The sequence below is a fragment of the Micrasema longulum genome, unplaced genomic scaffold (assembly GCF_059751315.1).
Source record: "Micrasema longulum isolate JH-2025_06_02 unplaced genomic scaffold, ASM5975131v1 h1tg001775l, whole genome shotgun sequence".
NCBI lineage: Eukaryota > Metazoa > Arthropoda > Insecta > Trichoptera > Brachycentridae > Micrasema > Micrasema longulum.
This window is the reverse complement of record NW_028278950.1, coordinates 449,330-470,900: the sequence shown is the minus strand read 5'-3', so window position 1 is coordinate 470,900 and position 21,571 is coordinate 449,330. Positions and strand designations below refer to the sequence as shown.

The 21,571-nt window shown below is 30.5% G+C and overlaps 1 protein-coding gene across 1 annotated transcript in view; it reads right to left on the bottom strand.

Annotated features, from left to right (window-relative positions):
• The window catches only part of LOC148274036 (uncharacterized), a 296,176-nt gene that overhangs the window by 12,926 nt on the left and 261,679 nt on the right, over positions 1 to 21,571 (bottom strand). The window contains exons 4-5 of the mRNA XM_088237724.1: positions 19,807 to 19,919; positions 5,868 to 6,084 (exon numbers count right to left, since the gene is read on the bottom strand). Coding sequence (XP_088093850.1) covers positions 5,868 to 6,084; positions 19,807 to 19,919 — 330 coding nt within the window. The remainder of the gene's footprint in view (positions 1 to 5,867; positions 6,085 to 19,806; positions 19,920 to 21,571) is intronic.

Sequence of the window (21,571 nt, the reverse complement as noted above, 5' to 3'; positions counted from 1 at the left end):
GCATCTCATCATACATTTTTAAACCCTTATACATCAAACAATTTTGCGACTCAGCTCTTTTCAATAATGGTAGTCTTATTTTATCCTTTTGTCTAGTAGCATATTCATGACAATTTTTGTTTAAGACAACTTTATCCTCAAAATATTTTGGTAATTTATCGTGAAAAAATTTATGTATAAATATCAACATATTAAATTTAAGTCTCCTTCTTACAGATAACCACTTTAGTTCATCTCTCATTTTTTTTACATTGCTATATTTATTTTTCTTAAGAACTATTCTCATCGCTTTATTTTGTAAAATTTCTAGTTTATTTAAATTTCCTTCGTTTGCTAAAAATAATATTGTTGAGCAGTAATCTATATGTGGAAGAATGATTGTTTTGTAAATTAGTTCTGCAGTATCTTTATTTAATTTATTTCTCAATCTACTAAGGAAAAATATTTTTTTTGATATTTTTTTATCAACGTGTTCAAAATTTGCATTTAATGTCAATTTTGAATCAAGTATTATCCCCAAATATTTCATTTCATTAACCTTTTCTATGGTTTCATTATCAATAAGTACATTCATCCTTGGGTTTGGCTTTTTCCTTCCTAACTCCATGTATTTTGTTTTTCCAACATTAAGCTGAAGTTTATTAATTTGGAGCCACTCAGATATTCTGTTTAAGAAGAATCAAGAATCTCTTTCATGCTATTTTTTTTTTATGATATATATTCAAGACGTACACGTTTTGAATTTAAGTTCGTTATGTTTGTGTTAGTTTGAAATAAATAAGTTGAATTGAATGAACATTTTGCATCCCAGTTACGTACTTTGTAAGAATAAACTTTTGTATACATATTATTTAATCCGAGTTTATTAACATATACTTGTGCATTATGTCTGCAGAAAAAGGTTATATAAACTATACAGTACCCAGATGCACAACAACGATATAATTTGCAACGTTAAATCTTTTGTAAAACTACGCTTTAATAACGGACCATACAAATAGTAAGCAAAAATGCTTAACTCTGTAAATGAAATTGAATCTTGACGTCACGAGTGCTACGATCAATCATGTCGCGTTTTTGAGAAGGCGTATTTTTTGACAGTTTTGTCGCTAACATTATGAATGAAAATGTTTTTTCACTATGCTTTTGTACAATTGATTTTTCTCAATTTATTTCACATATCTCACATTTATGACGCAAACGACTGAACTAAAAAAATCAACTTTTTGGGAAACTGCAAAAGAAGAATGTAAATTTTTGTGACACCTTCGTATTTTTTCGACGATTGTTTCGTATTTTTCGAAGTAAACACCGAAAGCTTTCAGCCATGAATTTATGAAAAAAAGCGTAATCAAAATAAATTATTATACGTTTATTTAATTGGTCATTATTAGATAAGAAAAGAAAAACAAACAAAAGCACTTTGATTAATAAGAAAATGACATACTTAACATATAAGTCAGATCAGGGCACCCAACACATATTTTTATTTATTTACAAAATGACAAACGTAAATAAGTCAATCAGATTATCGATGATCTTAGTAATAAAATGACCTTAACTTAAATAATTCAGAAACGTTGTTGGTAAGTCGGAACGAAACAATTACAAAGATAATTTGTATCGGAATAAAATCGACTCAACCGGCTTTCTGTGATGTTTGTCTGCGTTGCGTTCTTCAGACAGCAATGTAACCACAACACTAATTGCGTCGCTTCCGTACTGACACGGAATCTTTATTCTCTGAGTGATAAAGAGACAGATGTTACGGGTTTGTCCTATTCCCACCTGAATGTTTCGTTTTTTTAAACTCATTTAAAGCCTTTTTTTATTTAAGTCGTTTTTATTTTTAAGGTGAAATATTATTATTGGTATTTGTGATATGTGATATTTCCCTAGTAACAGGGAATTCTTTTTGAAAATCAAACTCTTTTCGGACTTTTCAATTTGATGATATGAATAAAATAAATAGTTAAAATGTATTTAGAAAAGTTTGATTCACAAAGTGCATTCCTTGGTAATTGAGAGGAAGAGGTGTTTTCCAATAAAATTTAATTTTTGTCGTTTACGATGTTTTGGAGATCATGGCACGATATACACGAAGTTTAAAAACTTCGATATTAAAATTCAGCTAGTTTATGTTTTATTTAATGGTATCCACAAGCATTCTTTTTTTTCTGTTCATGTTGGTTGTCGGCATTACGCAGTAAAGCTCGTTTTTTATATTTGACAGCAGCAAATTTTTATCATCCTCTTATATGATATATATAAGACAAATTAAAAATATATTGCACTCAAAATAAACTCATTTGATTTTTTTAATTAAAAAAACCAACTTAGCGTCTTTTTTAGAGGCTTGTCAGCAGGTGGAAGAGAGGTGACGTGGAAGAATTTTATGAAAAAATCACCACAATACCCAGACCAATTGATAAAAAATATTTTTGTATTTTCATTTTAGCAATCGAGTCCGCGACGCCAGTTTCAAAGTTGATCGTTTAACTAACTGCACCACGATACTACCTGTCGTCAAATGACACATGCATGTTGAATTTGCTTTGTCGATTTATGCCAGTGTTTATTAAATTAAACCTACAATCATTTCCTAAGTATAAAGGAAAACACAACTAGGAAAAATATATAAAAATAAAATAAAAAATGTTATAGAATAAAAATAATAATGCTCGTGTTTCAGGGTCAGACCGCGAAACTTCAGAAAAACTTTTTATGGTGTACGTTTAAAACCACCCAAATGATAATTTTTTTTTGAAAATTTAAATGCGTTTTTATTTTAAGGTATTCGGGAATTTGTTCAGGTCTGAAGGGGTTAAGAATTTGCGGATCAGGTTTATTCTTAAAAGACCAAAATACGTGATTCGGTTTGAAGTTGGGTCGATTTTGTGTACAGATACAATATTAGTAAAATATCAAGTTTACATTTATTATACAGATTTTTTGTAGTAATATGCAGATGGTAAAATAAGAGAGTAGGTACTTATAAAATCAAAATTGATGCAATGACTAAGGTTACAACGATAAAAAAAGAAATTTGTAGTTTTCCAACATACAGGTTTTTTATGTCAGCCTTGTGGTGTAATGGTCAGCACGTTTGTCTACCATGCGAGAGGTTTCGGGTTCGATTCTCGACATGACTGATCTTTTTATTCTTTTTAAAGGGTGTTTTTCACACCAAAATATTTCATACTCCCTGGACGGGTACCTGAAGCGTGAGACTGATCATCTTACCTTAATGTAACATTTTTTTTTTTAATAAAAAGAAATATTTGCGTTCTTATGATTTACCCAAATATTTAATTTTGAGGGCCATTTTCAACGAGTTGTAAATAATTCACTATTTGAAAATGGGAATCAAGTTGGGGTAGAGTGGGATTCGAACCACAGACCTTTGGTCTGTGAGTCCGAGACACTAGCCACAGAACCACAACCCGATTTGATCAAGATAGGCTTCGATTGGTGTACCAATGCAGTGCTCTATGCACCATTAGGTGCGGAAAGGGAATGATTATGATGATGATTTATTTTAAAACAGATTTGCGAAAACGGTATCTATAAAATTATTACTACAGAATCGATTGCTTCTGTCATATTCGCGCACGAGAATTGATGCTTTAAGCTGTGAGCAACTCGATAAACTTAAACGACTTCAGAATACATGCATAAGGTACATTTTTGGTCTTAGGAAATATGACCACATTTCTGATTATCGTAGGCAACTGAAATGGCTCAATATTAGACAGCGGAGAGACTATCACTCCCTCTCACTTCTGTTCAATGTACTTTATAGTCCTAACGCTCCTATATACCTGCGTGATTTTCAACGCTCATCAGTTCATGGTTTATCTCTTCGTTCTTATTCTCAAGGCATTCTCTTAATATCCATCCACAATTCTTCTTTCTTCTCTAACTCATATACTGTCCATGCGGCTCGTCTATGAATTCATCTCCCATCTAGCATCAAAGATGTTACTACATTATCTCTTAACATATTACAACAGAGATGAAGAACATTAAGAGAAGGTCATATAGAGAAGTCTAGGCATCTACAGGGCTTATGACCTGTCAATGTTTGGTTCAAGTGGCCAATTTACACACTTTATGTGAAGTTAAAGAGCTGAAAGCTTTATTTATGCGGGTGAGATTCATCTAATTGAATTATTTCACCTACATACTAGGCAACGCACAAACATCAACAGATGAAAGAATTTAAGGAATGTGGATGTTCGAATATAGGCAGAATTGTGAATGTTACACAGTGTGTAAAGTGGCCACTTGAACCAGCCATTGACAGGTCATAAGCCCTGTAGATGCCTAGACTTCTCTTAAATGTTGTTCATATATGTTGTAATATGTTAATATAAACAGCTCCCTAGGGAGTCAAATCCAGTCCTTGTCTTCAAAACTTTGGCCAAACTCAAAATATTGTTGATACATTATCTCTGTTTAAATCACGCCTGAAGAAACATCTCTTTTCTCTTCCTTAATCTCTCCTCCTTTCCTTTTTCCTCTATTTTCTTTTTTCCTATTGAGTAATAGTTTTGATTTAAGGTTATTTATAAACAAATACGTTTATTTTTATTTTTATTTATCTTTAGCTTTTTAATCTTCATTTTCTATTGAATATGTTCTGTAACTTGAATTATAAAAATTATACTTTTTTTTATTGGTTGGTTGGAAGGAATTGCCATTTGGCAAAAAACCCGCCAATGTACAAATAACATTATGTACAAAAAGATAAATAAAAAAAATATAAAAAAAAGAATTCGAATTTTATTATCAATTTATCAACGGTAATTTAGGGTTATTTTTGTCTGTTAAAATTAGACTCTCTAAGCATCGAACGGATAAAAAAAAACAAAGGAAGGTAAGATAAAACGCTCCAGGTTAGGGAGAAAAGAGTTTAAATTTCTCGCTCATAGCTTCAAACGGAACGCAGAAATTGAAATGTCACCTGCTGTTACCTGCTGTTGTTGATATTGTTGTTGTTGTTGATGCTGAATTACGTCAAACGAAATATTTTTAATATAGTTATCTCAATCGAGATGAAAAAATAATTAGGTAATGGGGAAGGTAATTATAAGTTTTTTTTACTTTTTTTTAATTTTACATATTTTTAAATTTGGATTTTAGGCCGGAGCGTTCTTAATAATTTTACATCGATCGATAAGGTTGTTGATAGGTTTTCTCATTAAGGTTTTAAAAAACACATAATTTCTTATTATCACTGTTCGATAAGTCCATTTATATTCATTCCACATTGTCGCATAAATACAATACTCACACACCCATACACATATACACACACCCTCACACAATGTAAATATATATTTACTCACCCTCACTACCTTGTACTATTATAAAACCGATACACTAAAACAAGTAAATAACATTAAAATTATTATGTTATATTAAAAGTTATCCTCATAATGTAATTAAGACACATCTTATGCATATATTTCTACTGACATAAAGAAATCATTGTATAAATTCTATAATGTGTTTTGTTTTAATGAGAATAATAAAATAAAAATAAATAAAATAAATAGGGATTCCTATGAGAAAGTCTCAAATAATGGAAAAATGTTTAAGTTGTGTAAGTTACACAGTGTGTAAAGTGATCACTAAAATTAGTTAATGACAGGTGATAAGCCTAAGTAAATTCCAAGATTTCCACATTCTTCAATGATGCCTTCATTTTTTTTGAGATACATACAAATCATACATAAAAAATAAATATTTCTTTCGTTTTTGTCGAGATATTGGCCTCTTAAGATGAAACTCTATGAATAAATTCAAGTATTGATCTACATGCGTTATGCCATACTAAAAACATTCGGATAAAATTAACTTACTTGTTCTGTTAACAATGCGCATAGCCCTGCACACAAAGTCACACGTGCCTGTAGCTTCCATGTTAGCGTCTTTAAGCTGGTAGGCCACGGAGCCATACGTCGTGAGGGCGGAGACCAGAGCCCTGGGGGGCGGCGCCCTACCCCCTGATCCGCCACCGCCTCCCCCGCCTATCCCGGCGCCCCCACTACAAAGGCGGCGCTGCTCGTCTCCGGACACCTGAAAAAAGATATTGAATTAAATTTTAGATAAAACACTCGGAGTTAAATTGAAAATTTTGATAACCATCTTCCCATCCTCAATACTCAAGAAAAGCGTAAATGAAACATTCGGATTTTTATAGACAACTATTACAAAAGCAGTAGCATCTAGTTCAAGAGAGTTCAATTCATAATTTTGGATAGCTATTTCACCAATTCTGTATATTATTCACATGTATACACAGAGTCAGAATGCGAAACTTCATAGAAATATTCCTTCGGTAGGAGAGGGGTAGGGGTTTATGGAGGGACTGTGTGTCTAGGATTTACTACATTTTAATATAAAAGATTTTACTTTTTATTTTCTAATAACTTTTTGGTAAAATATTATTGGGATTTCTTTTTAATTTACCATGCGGAATGTTCCTCTGAAGTTTTGCGGTCTGGCCCTGAAAAACCGTGTACATTAAACATCCTTCGTATGTATACACTGTTATGTTAAACGTATTTATATCTATGTTCATTAAATGCATTTGTGCCGTGTACATAAATAAAATAAAATAAAAGAAGTATACGTGAAAAAAAATGTGGCAAAAGTCGGCGGTTCTCAATTTTTTCGCTCTCAACTACCGTTTTTCGGTGGAACCCCATCTCAACCATAAAAAAGCAAATCGACGAAAATTGTATTTTTAAAAACTTATTATTTGCATGTTGTTTTAATGTTTCACTTTAAAAAAGACAATTTTTCTAATTAAAAATCTTTACTGCACGTACTTATTGTGAAGAATGAATTTTTTTCACAACAATACGCCTTAATTCACATTTTGTTTTTTTTTTCTCTTTATTTCTCGTCATAAATCAAATGCATTTTTTACATTCCTTGTTTCCTTCATTCATCCTCCATCCTTAACTTTCTTTTCTTTTTCTTCCCACATTCTTTATGTTTTGTCCCTATTTCTATCATTTTAATTTATTTTAAGAAAATTGTTTCAATTACAAATCATTTTATATTATTAAAACCGTTGCTTTATTTTATTAAAATTCAGTGAGTACACGTAATTAGATAGCAGTCCCTAATACATATATTTATATTTTTAATATAAAAATTTAGACTGTTTGTCTGTTTGTATTCGAAATAAATACGATAAAATGCAATAAATTTAAATTTTCTTCCATCATCTCTAAATGGTGTTAAAGCTCCTGTATAATCAAGTAAAAATCTTACATTGCTATAAACTTTTCAGTTTTGAAATTCTGATGGAGTTTTCTTCGAAAAACTTATCAACAAACCCAAAAGGCAAGCAGATATTTTGATTCTGTTTGAAAAAAAAATAGCGTAAGGTGTAAATAGTTCTACCAACATTTTGGGAGTTTTAAGCGTTGAGTTTTTAGTGTTGTGTTTCACTTTTCATTTATTTCCTCCTTTTTCTTGACATCTCTACGCAGTGAGTTAGTAAAATTTATGTGGCGTTTTGTATTCAAGACCGAATATATACATAAATCATCCTGTTACAGTTAGAACTTTTTCACAAAACGTGTTTGCAGTAGGAAACTTTTTGAATTATCCAGAGATCTTTCCTTTGATTGAACCCACGGGAGAAAATAAATTAGCCAGGGATGGATCTTACCTTTGTAAATAATTAAACAATAGTCCCTATACAGTCACAAAACCTTGAACTATTTCCGAAATTAAAGCCCGAAAATTTTCAACAATCCTTCAGTTAAGGGATTTTATTGCTTCGTATTTTTTTGTATTTTTGATAAGTTGTCACATTTCAAAGCAAAACGTCTTTCATATTCGAGACGAGGTCGAGTATCAAATATCTAAAAAGTTGACTGTTGAATAAGATAAAAATATTTTTAAGAACTATTCGTTAAAGGAAAAAAAATGTATATTTGAAAACAGTTTATGGGTGTTTCCAGTATGTCAAACACTAGGTTTTTTTAGTGGAGAGATGGCTAAGCATATGTCACTTTTTAAGATTTATTAAGTTATATGAATCACTAAAATCCTTTCAATGAGATCTACAATCTGGTTACATTTTTTTTTTATTTAATAGAGTTTATATATTTATTTTATTTCACAAAAAACTTTTTATTTTCCTTTTTTATATGGACACCTCACTAGGTACAATCCGTGTCAAGGCATTCATTTACAGTATTTTCATATTATGTTCCAGTTACCACGATTAGTAACCATAATAATATATGCGAAAAAACAAACACATACAAATATAAAAAAAATTGTAAAAAAATTATAAAAATAACGAAAAATTTTGATAGTAGTAATATTGGCACTGTGCATAAACTAAACCGAGAAGCATGCCACCGTCGCGGGTTATTTGGCTCCTCTAAACCGACCAGCTGCCGGCCCTTCAACTTCCGCCCAAAAACCCATATAAATATTATATAACAATGTTTTATATGATAATCAAAAACACTGTATTAGCGGTTAAAGAATATTAGCCGTGTCACTTTATAATATGCCTATTTTTCTATTTGAAAAATGGCAAATTGAGGTATGTCACTTTACAAAAAACATCACCTTGAAACAGTCGTGATATACTATCTTAAGAAATGGAGTAATTGTTGGCAATTAATGATTTGTCAAACTCTTGTTTTGTTGCCTTTTTTTAAGACGGCAAAAAATTAAATGTCAAACATACCTTGTTTTGTCAACCATTACTGTATTTCCAAATATGGTGTGTTATGCCTGTTGAAAGATGGCTAAAAATAGTTTGTTAAACAAGTTTACCGTATTTATTCCAGATGGCTAAATATGATGTCGGGGAAGTCTGGAAAAAAATTTTTTTTCAGCATTTTGTGTAAACACGGTATGGCAAGGAAAAAATTGACGGAAAAAATGTTTGATGCATGTACTGACAATAAAATTAGGATTGTTAACAAAAATTAGGATTTTTCAGAGCACATAACACGTTCAAATTGCTCTCCTTCAAAATTTATAAAAAGTGACATATCATACTTAGCCATCTCTCCACTGCTTAAATACTTCAGATAATAATAGAAAATATAATTTTTATAAATTTTTATAGTGCCATTTTTTTAAAAATTTATTAAAAAAAATTGAAAACCCGTTAGGGTTATATAAACATATTTATTAGGAGTGATTCAACCTTGGACAAGTATTTTTGACTCGACGGCTGCTTTCTTTAAAAAAAAAATTACACCCCTCGGCATTCAAACCACCCTTGATCTCGACTCTGTTAAGGAAATTAGATGAAAAATAGAGATAGCACGAACCGCATTCAATGACATGAAATCATTCTTCAGCAATGATAGTCTTGACTTAAAACTGAGATAATCAAGTGCCATGTGTCTATACTTAACAATGTCTGGGAAGATTTACAGGGTCGTTTTTGGTTGTCACTATAAACTGTGTATCTGTAAATCAACGAATGAATGTAAAATGTTTTAAATAAAAAAAACGAAAAAAAACAAATATTGCTTATCATCTTTTTTGTTTTGTACACCATTTTGTGAAAAGGACCTAAATTATATATTTATATTACAATCAATATAGTGTACAGTTTCCGCAAACCAAGTTTTTTAACTTTCCAGTAAAAATAAACGTAAAAACGGCATTTTTCAATAAAAAATAAAAAAGCGCCATTTATCAATGAAAAGTTTATACTTTCGTTTAGAATCACCTTAAATATGAGAGACGAGATATGGTAATACAGGAATAAAACATGGAATTTAAAAAAAAAGGGTGATGGGCAAATTCTAATAGCACATTCGGATTCAGCAGGCAAAATAAAATAAAATCAGCGACAATGGTTCATGTAACAAAATTATGGTTGATTGGTGTTACAGGCTTTTGAAATGTGGCTTTAACGGAGTATCCTGAGAACCCCGTGAACAGATTTAATGACCAACGTGGAGGTGCTGAAATGAGCCAAAAGAGAATGACTGTCCTTAATGAAGCAGTGAAACGTCTCAAATCTGGGCCAAATAAACGCTTCTACAATGTTAGTTATGATGGGAAAGATTGACGGAATACGTGGAGTTTGAAGGCAACAGATGTCCCGGTGAGGGACATTCGCGACTGAAAAGGTGCGGGGTTGCGGAGCTGTTCTGGTCGGCGTACGATAATGCCTACTCCAGAGTGATCGCCAGCATCGGGGAGACCTGATATGGTACAGAAAGTAGAAGAATACACAGTGCGTTAAGTGATCACTTAAACTAGTGAATGTCAGGCAGGGGCGAATCGTGTATAGAAGTGATTATGCACAGCTTACCATTACAATGTTTTACTGTAATTTTATTCACAGAAAAATAAATGAATAAAAACTATTTATTTTTAGTCATTTCCACCGTTTTTATTTTTATCTTATTTTAATTCATTAAAAATAAAATTTATTTATTTATTCATTAAAAATAACAAAATTAAATATTTATTAACTTATTAAGGCTTTTTAGGCTATGCCCGTATCAAGCCACAATAAATAAAAATAAAAATACATGGTAAAATTAATTAGATCAAATTACAATGACATATAATAACAATCTAGAAAAAAAGGTAAATGTAATAAATACTCAAATTCCAAAGAATACAATGCAGAAAAGATAATCAGAAATAATTTTTAAAATGTAAATTATACAAATTAAGAATCACACATAATAGAATATACAAAATAGTGGTATCATTAAAATCAGCAAAATAATAGTAAAATATAGTAGTATTAAAAAAAAACAAAATTAGAGTATCATGTAAATCAACAGAAAAAGAATATATATATATAAAAGCATAATTGAAATGATAATTGAGATATGTTTTTTAAAAACTCACTCAATACTATAGTAAGAAATTTAAGAAATAGGAGCAATAAATAATAATAATACGTACAAAATTAAATTATACATAAATACATCATGAAAAAAACAAAAAAATTATCAAAAAATATTAATATTAATAAAACGCGCCCAGCGCCTGCGTTGAGTTTAGAAACTAGCCGATTATTTCAGCTTATTTTTTCAAACAAATAAGTATACTTTATTTTGAATCTCGAGGCGGGTTTTTTCTCCTAGATTAAACTTGCAGATTACACAAATTATTTGGAGATTCTTGATTTGGAAAAAAATATTTCAAACATTATTTCTTAAGGGCTATTTTTCTTTGAGATGTTACTTTTGACATTAGACCATTTACTTTCATGCGTCATATTGCAGAAAATATGGCGCTCGACGCGGCCGTTTTTAACACTATTAATTTCTATAAAAATTCGGCCAGTTGACATTTTAATTGAATATTTAATATTTACTAAATTCGTAGTGCTATTTTTTATTTATTTTTTAATGAGTTATGTAACGGATAATATATCTATACCTATATAATATAATATATCACGATGTTACGTCGTTTGAGGATGGATGAGAGTTGTTGTATCACACTGAATCACAGAACAATATCAATTTATACTAAATATTATTTAAATTATATTATGTACCTTCTCTATAGGTACAAATATGTATATTTTTTTTTATAGTTTACCTGTAAATAAAATTACTATTCGCCACTGATGTCAGGTTATAAGTAATGTAAATGTCGAGACTTCTAAATCCCTCCAAAATGTTATCTCTTTCCTTCTACCTTTTTAAAACTTCTTCAGAATAAAATTCACCTTTTGTCCACAATATTTTGACACCGTCAAAATTATTTACTAATTTTTATTTGTCTTTAAAATGTACAAGGGTTTTTGGTAATACACGAGAACTGAAAATTCTTTATAACTCGTTGGTGCGAAGTAGACTTGAAAAGAGCTCGATGATTTGGAGACTTTTGACTTGAAGTACTCTCTAATGGTAGAGAGGGTTCAGAAGAAATCTCTTCGGTTTCTCAACATTAGGGTGCGGATATTATCTATGGCTTTATCCCACTGAGTCTATCCATGGTATGATTGGTTCTAACAGCTTAAAGACAATAAGGAATATGTATTTATTTATTATTGACAACCTGAAATTATGCGGAGCATTAGCTTTTATGTTCTGGATAATTACCTAAGACAGCGTCAACATTGACTCTTCCACATTTCAATAAACAGGATCAACCTGCCAATCGCTATGCCTGTTGGAAAGGCTATCTCTATGTTGAACAATATTATTTTGTATATTGACATTTTTCACGCCTCTGAGGGAATTTTTCGTTACAAAATTTTCTTACTATTTTAACACATTATTCTCAAAATATTATGTTTAGCTACGTGTTTTTTTATTTTTACCTACGACTTTTTATATGAATTAATTATCTATTTAAAAAACCGGATCTCTTTTTTGTAATGTGCATGTATATTAATAAATTAAATTTAAAATTGAAAAATTACCAGCTCTCTTAAGGTTAAGGTATTAAATATAAAAACTAAACCTTATATATAATACGGTACATAGACATAATTGCTCAGAACAATAATTCACCTCCACACACCCTCTTGTGGATAAAACGATGTCTTCATAATAAAGAAACACCCCGGGGGTGAATTAAAATGAGGTTATATCTTCTGAAAGCTGTCGCACGTTATTATAAAAATGCTGATTATTTTCCGAGCATCAAATTGATTAAATTATTTATTCTGGATCAAAATTAGATTTTGGTATAATAAGATATACGAAGGCACTGCAATAATGACTTTCAATTTAATATTTGAAGTTCTAACGTCGACGTTTGTACATATTCTTTTTTTCATATAGAACATAATAATAATTCTAAAAATATCTTAACAGAGACATTTTTTTAATTCTGGGATTATAATATGTTGTATTACTTGTATAATATGTTTTATTGATAAAATAATAAGGAATAAACAAATCGTAATTATAAATAACGATCAGGCCAATATATTGCTTGAATGGTTGGTTTGGGGTAAGTACCATTAAAAAAAAACCTTTTACGATTGAAATCATTTCAACGAAAAGAGAAATACAAATCATTTTTATTAATGCTTGCCACATCAAATTACATTCTACAAATAAAAAAAACACGATATTGCTAACTGGAGGTCACCCTTAAATAAAGCAACGTAATAAAATATTACAAAACAACTGTTCTATATTTAAAAGGGACAGAATAATTAAAATTAACATTTTGAATTCAAAAGATAATAGCGGTAGCAACTGCTAAATTAAGTTGCTTTTTTCATAAATGAGAAATTTTGAAAATCACAATTAGCCACTTCTGGGGTATTATTGCCAAGATACTTGACCCACACACTAAAGGTTCGGGCTTGATACCCGGTGAGAATACAAAAAAATAATGTGATTTTTCTCAAGTTTTGGCCTTCTGGCCTGTTATGATGTAAAAAAAAGAGTTAAACATGCACCATGACAGTGTTTTTAAAAAAAAAATAATTCATTGTTTATCTGTTCAAGTTATCAAGGGCAAGCGTTCAAGAAGCAAGCGGTGTTGCCACTCTTGATTCGCGATGACACACTTGCCATGTCCGCCTAGATTATGCCATAATTATACCTTTGTAAATTTAAATAGATTTTAGGATTGTTTAAATAAAGTGTTAATATACAATATATACTCATTACTGCTAATCTGTTAGGGCTTTCATAAGCTTATTGATTGTCTTAAAAAAAACTGTTGTACAAATGAAATAACAGCACTTTTGACGAAAAATTACACAACCTATTAACCTGATTAAGTAAATTAGGTGTTTGGCTCATTCATACGATCGTAAAAATTTGCACGGCACGATGTAAATTAACATAGAGTGGATTTATGTTTATTGCATTTCATTTTTTTTGTGTTTTTATTTATAACAGGCAAACACACTGCACCATGATGGTGACTAACTTCCGATTGTTTTTTTTTGGCAGGATTTTGACTTGAGAGTAACTACTAAATTTTAAAAAATACTTCAATGCATCCTTTTTTTATTGTGTCATCGTGATTTACATCATGTACAATAAATGGGTCTTCAGTGCAAGTAAAATACATTAAGAGGCTAAATTTTGTAGTATGTATTTTAGTCATGATATTTATTTAACACAATAATATTATAACTAGCATATTATATTAAATATCTTGGCAAATAGTTGGGTTATTAGGCGAATATAATGATAAACGAAAAATTCTGTAACTTAAAATAATATCACTAAACTGTTGGCAACTGTAACATATTTTTTATGGGGTACTGTACGCAAACTGCCACTCTCAAAGAACTGGGAAGTATATTGTTTGATGCCAAACTAAAATTCATACTCACATAGGCACTGTCTGTGGCAGTGGGCGCAAAATATTGGGATTTGTTCTCCGAACAACTAAGGTGTTCTTGAATACTCTTTTTCTTAGGCTTCTTTATAACTCATTGGTGTGAAGCAGACTTGAGTGTGGATCTCTGATCTGGGCGCCCCACGAATTGAAGTACTCTTTTATGCTGGAGATGGTTCAGAAGAAATTTCTGGGGTATCTTTACTTAAGGGAGTGCGGATACTATCCGTGGTTACCCGTCTGACTTCATACTGGGAATGCTTGGCTACAATAATTTGGAGAAAAGAAGAAATGCATACTTGCTTATGTATTTTTTCAGATTAATCCGTGGTATTACGATCAACATAGGTGTAATGGAGAGTATTTTTCTTTATTTTCCTAATGATAACCTTAGACATCTGCAGCTTAAGCTGTTGTATCTTCCTGCTTGCAGAACCAACCTGCCAATGGTAATGCCAGTAGGAAGAGCAATGTCTTTACTCAACCGTATATCTTCGGATATCTTTCACATTAGTGAAAAAAAAATCATAGAGATGGCATCCCATTTCTTTTATTGCTGGGTATTTTCATTTTACTATCTTTGTATATTTAAATTTAAGTATAATTTTTTTTCACGTTGTATGCCTTGAAACATTTTTATAATGTACATAAACGTGTAAAATAAAATAATTTAAATTTAAATGCTTTTAAATTCGACTCTTTTGGCCTAAATGTAATAAAAAAATATTATAAAAAATAAAATCAGTAAACAGATACTGCCAAATACATTCTCGGAGTCATCAATATCTATATCTCATAGGCAGACGGATGCATATCCAAAAGTCAAATATTCAACACAAGCCAATTTATAACATTAGTTGGTATTTTTAGTATTATGGTATATTGTTTTTTTCATCATAAGACTTACGTATTTTCAAAATCAATGGACATGATCATAAATTGGATACAAAAATCAAAATGTTATTTCATCAAATTCTGTATTTGCATCCGTCTGCCTCTGAGGTACAGATATTAAGTATCTTGAAATTATTTGCACAAGAATACAAAAGTAATTTTAAATAAGAATCTATCTACTTTCTGTGGGGAATAATAATTGTTTTGTCACTAAAATTACCTTTAAATTATTTGTTGCGCGCTGAACATTCCAATGTCATGATTTTCGAGTTACCGACTCGTTTGGCTGTAAGAATGTACTCGCTCGCAACTGCGAGATAGGAGGAGACAGTCAAGTCCATGATATTAACAAACAACAAGACTCTACCATAACGGGTTTGAATTATGAAAATAGACTCAAAAAAGCAGATAAAAGTTAATACAGGTAGATACTAAAATAAATCATACAAAAAAAAATTACCTTTTGCGTGATCGTGTGCGACAGATGGGTCCGATTGAGTGAATGACATATTTGAATTATTCAGTACATAAATTAACAAATTACAACAGGGATGGAGAATACCGTCAATAAGGGAATATGGAAGTCAAGGCTTATGACCTGTCATTGGCTGGTTTAAGTGGCCAATTTACACACTGGGTAACATTCACCATTCTATGTTTGAACATCCATATTTCTTCAATTCTTCCGTTTGTTGATTTTAGTGAAGTTAAAGAGCTGAAACCTTTATTGTTGTAAAGAAATTTATCTGACTGAATTATTTCACATACTAGGCAACGCCTGAAAACAATTTTCCAATTTTTAAACTTCTTCTTGGACCAGTTGGTTTCATTACAGTATTTGAGTTGGTCCAAATGTTCGTCGACAAAAGACTAAATTTCACCCCCTCGGGAGTCATTAAGATTAACAAATTACAACAGGGATGGAGAATACCTTAAATAAGGGAATTGAACATAAATGTATTTCGGAAATAGTGTTTTAGCAAATATATACGAAAAACGGGTACGTATTATCAAGAACTATAATTATAGAGGTTATTGAGATGATAAATAGAACTCTGTAACGATCAAAGAGGATAATAACATGAAGTGTAAGATACATCAATTTTAGAATTACCATAAGAGTATGCTATGTACCTCTATCAAGTTAAGTGGATTACATTGATCCGCAAATTTGTGAATTATACGTATCTAACAATAACGAAAATGTACATACTTATTATATTATCAGTGTTATGAATAAAACATGCTGTACTTATTACATACGCGATTTTAATGGTACAACTTAAACCAAACCGCTCGTTTCTGCTCAAATTGTTTTAATTTATAAAGGATGAAAATGTAAAATGAGAAGCCTGAAAGTGTGAAGAACGAAAATAATTTATTCGTTTTTAAACTTTAATTAAACACAATGTAACAAACTTTGCTCCTATTCAAACATAAAACTCAGGGTGAGTAAAATACATTCTACTGTTCGCGTCTTTGAGTTATTCTCCGCATATGAGAAAAACACATTGAAAAATGTTCTTTTAAAATGTTTTATTTACTTGTTACATAATATTTGTCACTGATACATTTTTAAATACAAAACATATTAAGAAATGCCATGTTTACTGTATTAGTTTGAAAGTACCTAAATACAATGTAAAGAACTGTTCAGATGTAATAATACAATTATTTTGTTTTTTATTATTAATTGAAAAAATCTCGCAGTATATTTTATACATTTTCACGGTAGTTTGCTGATTTTTATCATATTTTCAAGTTCATTTTTGGATCCCTATTTACAGGCTAGGCAAATTTTACCAAAAAAAGGTGGTCGAAGGAAAAAAACCCCGGAATCTCGAGACTTGGCACGATAGTTTGTTGGTATCTATCGCATAACACACTAAAAGTCCTTGAGGGTGGGGGTGCGTTAAGTGTGAGGGGGGGTGTCAAAGGTCCCTATTTTTGGTTTTCAATAAACATCTCCAAAACTAACAATACGAAAAAAAATGCAAGGACAAATTAAAGTCAATAAAATTGTCTACAAAAACAAGTAAAATTGTTTTTTTTTGGATAAATGTTTTCGAACATACAAAGCAGACAAAAATGCATTTTTTAAAATTTGATATGTTATTTGAGATTTTCGTTCGATTTCACATCAAACGGCTTGGTGAGCAATACTTTTAGATCTAACTTTGTTGCAACAGAGAGGGAAAACATTTTTCAGAGGGAAATATGGAAGTCGAGGCGTTTACAGAGCTTATGAACTGTCATTTGCTGGTTTGAATAAAAAGTTTTTCTTTCTCGCGCAATAATTTAGTTAGTGGTGATATTCTTGAATTGCCTTATTGTTCTTAAAATAAATTGGGTGGTTTGGATCTAAAAGAACCGATGTCAGAATTTTTCTTTTTCCATCCAATTTTTTTAGAGGTTCGATTTAAATTGTTTTTGAAATGTTTTTTGTAATAGGATAAAGTTCTTTTTATTAATTTTTGGTTTGAACATCTCGTTCCAACTATACACAATTGCTGCAATATTACTTCCCTGTAAAATAGCTTTTTTTCATTGGCCATTTTAGATCTAAGCTACATAATTATTTGTAAAAATTAAAACACCTGTATTTATCGATTGAAAAGTGTAATTAAAAGGCTAAAAAATTTATAATTTTGGATTTTAATTACAGTAAATGGCCATAAAATAATTCTAATGACTATTTATTGCTGTAAAATGTTTAATGATTAAATATTCCTTTCTCTCGGCTTGACATTTATGCAAGAAAATAATAAAAATCAAGAATAACTCTTAATCATAGCGCTGTTTATGACATTTATGAGTTTCCTTTAAGAAATATTTGAAAGAAAATAATTATGGCTGGCTTTGTTGAAAATGCGAATAAAAACAGAAATTATGTTTTTGAGAAAACCTATTTTATGACTCAGAAAAGTTTCATTTGTTGGTTTTTGTTTAAAGAACATCAATAAAATACGCAATAACTTCTTAAGCTTCCCGACATATATACATGTATATATATATAATATATATTATTTGTTAGTTCTCTATTCCATGTTCAAGCAATTAGAAAATGCATTTCTGTGTGTAAAAATAGAACTTCAGCTTTGCAGCTCAATCATAATGGCTGAACTTGTCGATAATTACCAGCGCAATAATTTTTTTAAAAATATTATACCAAAATTGTTTATGTCTATATAATATTTTCATGAACCTTCCTATTTTAAAAGCAACAAATTTTCTAAACCACTCACTGTTGCTAAAATTATTCCGTTGAAATTATTACAAATATTACTTTAATAACTTTTTGTTGAACATTAAAATTTCGGGACAAACAAACATCTCATATAACAGTCACCAGTTGCAAAATCCTTGAAATGACAAACATATTTTTCTCATATCTTTCCCTTCAACTTGCTAAAAACAATGACTGGGTCTTTTTCACACAAACAAGAATAATTTTTAATGCCTGATTTCATATAATCCTTCAGGAACCAACGCCCGCACACTTCTCGAAGAACGTTTTCGTAAGTAACACCGTGTGAAACTCCGAGTTTGTCCGACAAAATTGACAGAAAAAAAAACAAAAAGATCATGACACAATACTACATATATTTTAAAAGAAGCTCATTAGGTTTACTTCCTGTCAGGTGGACGTGAATTATTGACTTAAAGTTCATTCAGGACATCTGAAGTTAAAGTGTGATCACATTACCTTCCATGTTACCAAAATGATATTGATACGCTGCAATTGAAGTTGTTATGCAGTGCCCTTTTCTTGGGTGCAAATAAAGAGATAATGATGGAATGAATAGGTTCAGTGCTACGGGAAATTAGATAAAAATATGTTTTCTTAGACGCAATAAAAAATAGAGCAGTAAATTGTACGGCAAAGTCTCTTAAAAATGTTTAAAAAAAAATTAGTAACTAGCTACCTTGAATACCGTTACTAGAACTTCTAAATAAACCAATGAGAGCCGAGAGTTAATGGGAAGCAAATTCACCAATCACCAGAACTCACTAAAGAGAACTGGTGACGTCTCACGTGGAGTTTTTTCAAAATTACAAAACTTCAAACAATCAGAGCGCTGATAATACAATACATATTATTATTTGAAACTGTTATTTTGCGTAGTTTGATTGTTTTTTAATAAAAAAATGTTTAAAACATTTTAAATTTAAAATAAAAAACGCATAAAATGTTGCTGCTAATACAGAAATTTTATTTTACTACAAACAATTTGTGAAAACTTCAATGTAATGTTTTAATTTACTAAAACTGTATATCCGCCTTGTGGTCAAATATAAAGCATGTGGAATGAGTATGATGATGAAAACCATCGAACTATCTTATTATAATTTAATATTTTTTAATTTGTTTATGCTTCCTAGATGTATTTAAAAAAAGTATTTTATAATAAAAGTATGTATATTTTTCACGGCGTTTTTCATAGTCCATGGGTTGGAGCCCGAAGAGTAAGACAGATCATTATGCTGCTATTGATATACCCTATGCGCCATTTGGTGCAAAAAGGGGAAAGATCGTGATCGATATATAAAAAAAAAAAACTAAATGAGCCTGTAAAAAATTAAACAAATATGTAATTTTTTTTTTTTAAATCTTACTTGGCTAACACTGCTGCTGGCTCTCCTGGATCCGCCATCCTGGCCGCCTTGGTACCCTCCAGATTGGTAACCTCCTTGTCCACCTCCGTAAGGAGACGAACGCCCCCTTGATGCTGAAAAACAGAAACGTTTTTTTGGTACATCCAAATCTTTGTAAAAAAAAAATCCCTGATGGAATTGATATACATATTATATAACTTTTCAATGTTTTTATAACAACATTTTCATTTTTTTTTATTTGTACTTTACAATAAGTTACTAATATAAAATACACTTTTACATAAAAAAAAACTTACAAAGACATGGCCTGTGTATGGGAATCAGTGGCAAATAGTGATTTTATTTACAGGTAAGCCATAAAAAAAAATATATTTTTGTACCTACATAGAAGGTACTTAATAAAATGTATGTAAAAAATACTATAAATTGATATTTTTCTGTGGTTTTGTGTGATACAACGAATTTCATCTATAAAATCAACTCAAACAACGTAACTTCGTGATATGTTAAAAAATGACGCAAACAACTATAGGCCAATTTCAATACTATCGACATTCGCTAAATTATTTGAAAAAATTATTTATGAAAAATTATTCCATGCAGTAAAATCCTATATCTGTCCTCAACAACATGGCTTTTTCTTCGGACGCTCGACCGTTACAAACCTTACTTTATTTACAAATGATATTTTAAACACAATGGAAAGTGGTTTCCAAACTGATGCTATATATACTGACTACAGCAAAGCCTTTGACAAAGTTGACCATTCAGTCTTAACACGCAAACTTTTGGCTATAGGTATACATGGTGATCTTCTGCGCTGGCTGATATCATATATTAGTAATCGATGTCAATCGGTAGTAATTGGTGGGTATAAATCTGACTGGGCAGAAATCTCCTCTGGTGTTCCCCAGGGAAGTCTACTCGGTCCCCTATTATTTCTTATATATATAAATGACATTGATGTTTGCTTTCGTTATTCAAAATTTCTTCTTTATGCCGATGATATGAAAATATACGCTAAAGTTAAATCTCAAGAAGATTGCCTAATGATTCAAGACGATCTTAATCGTCTAACTGACTATTGTATTGAAAATAAACTGTTTTTGAATATAAATAAATGTGTCTGTATTACATTCACAAGGAAAAGAAAAATTCTTAATTTTGATTACAAACTAAACAATAATGTACTAATGAGAAAGCACGAAATTAAAGATCTTGGGATTGTTTTAGACTCAAAACTACTTTTTGAATCGCATATCAATAAAATTACCTCCAAAGCATTGAGCATGTTAGGTTTCATAATTCGAATGAGTAAACACTTTAATAATCCAAAGGCCCTTATTTCATTATATTATACATTTGTCAGAAGCCATTTGGAATACGCCTCTCAGATATGGAATCCCCAGTATGCCATATATATAAGTAGAATAGAAAATATTCAAAACAAATTTATAAAGTACCTTAAATACAAAACCGGTATTTCTTATGTATCTACTCTCACTGTCTCCACCTTCTAACTTAGTAGACATTATAATAATAAATATGTACATCTCCCCCCCCCCCCCTCCTTATCCTATCTTCAAGCATTTTTGTCCTTATCCCGCCCAATTTACAGTAACTTAATGTTCTTAAAATTAATATTTAAAAAATCTTTGATTATTGAGTACTTGAAAATAACATTTTTATATGTATAAATTGTATGTATTTATTTGATATGTAATATATATATTCTTTACTAACTTTGTATACTATGTGGAAATCT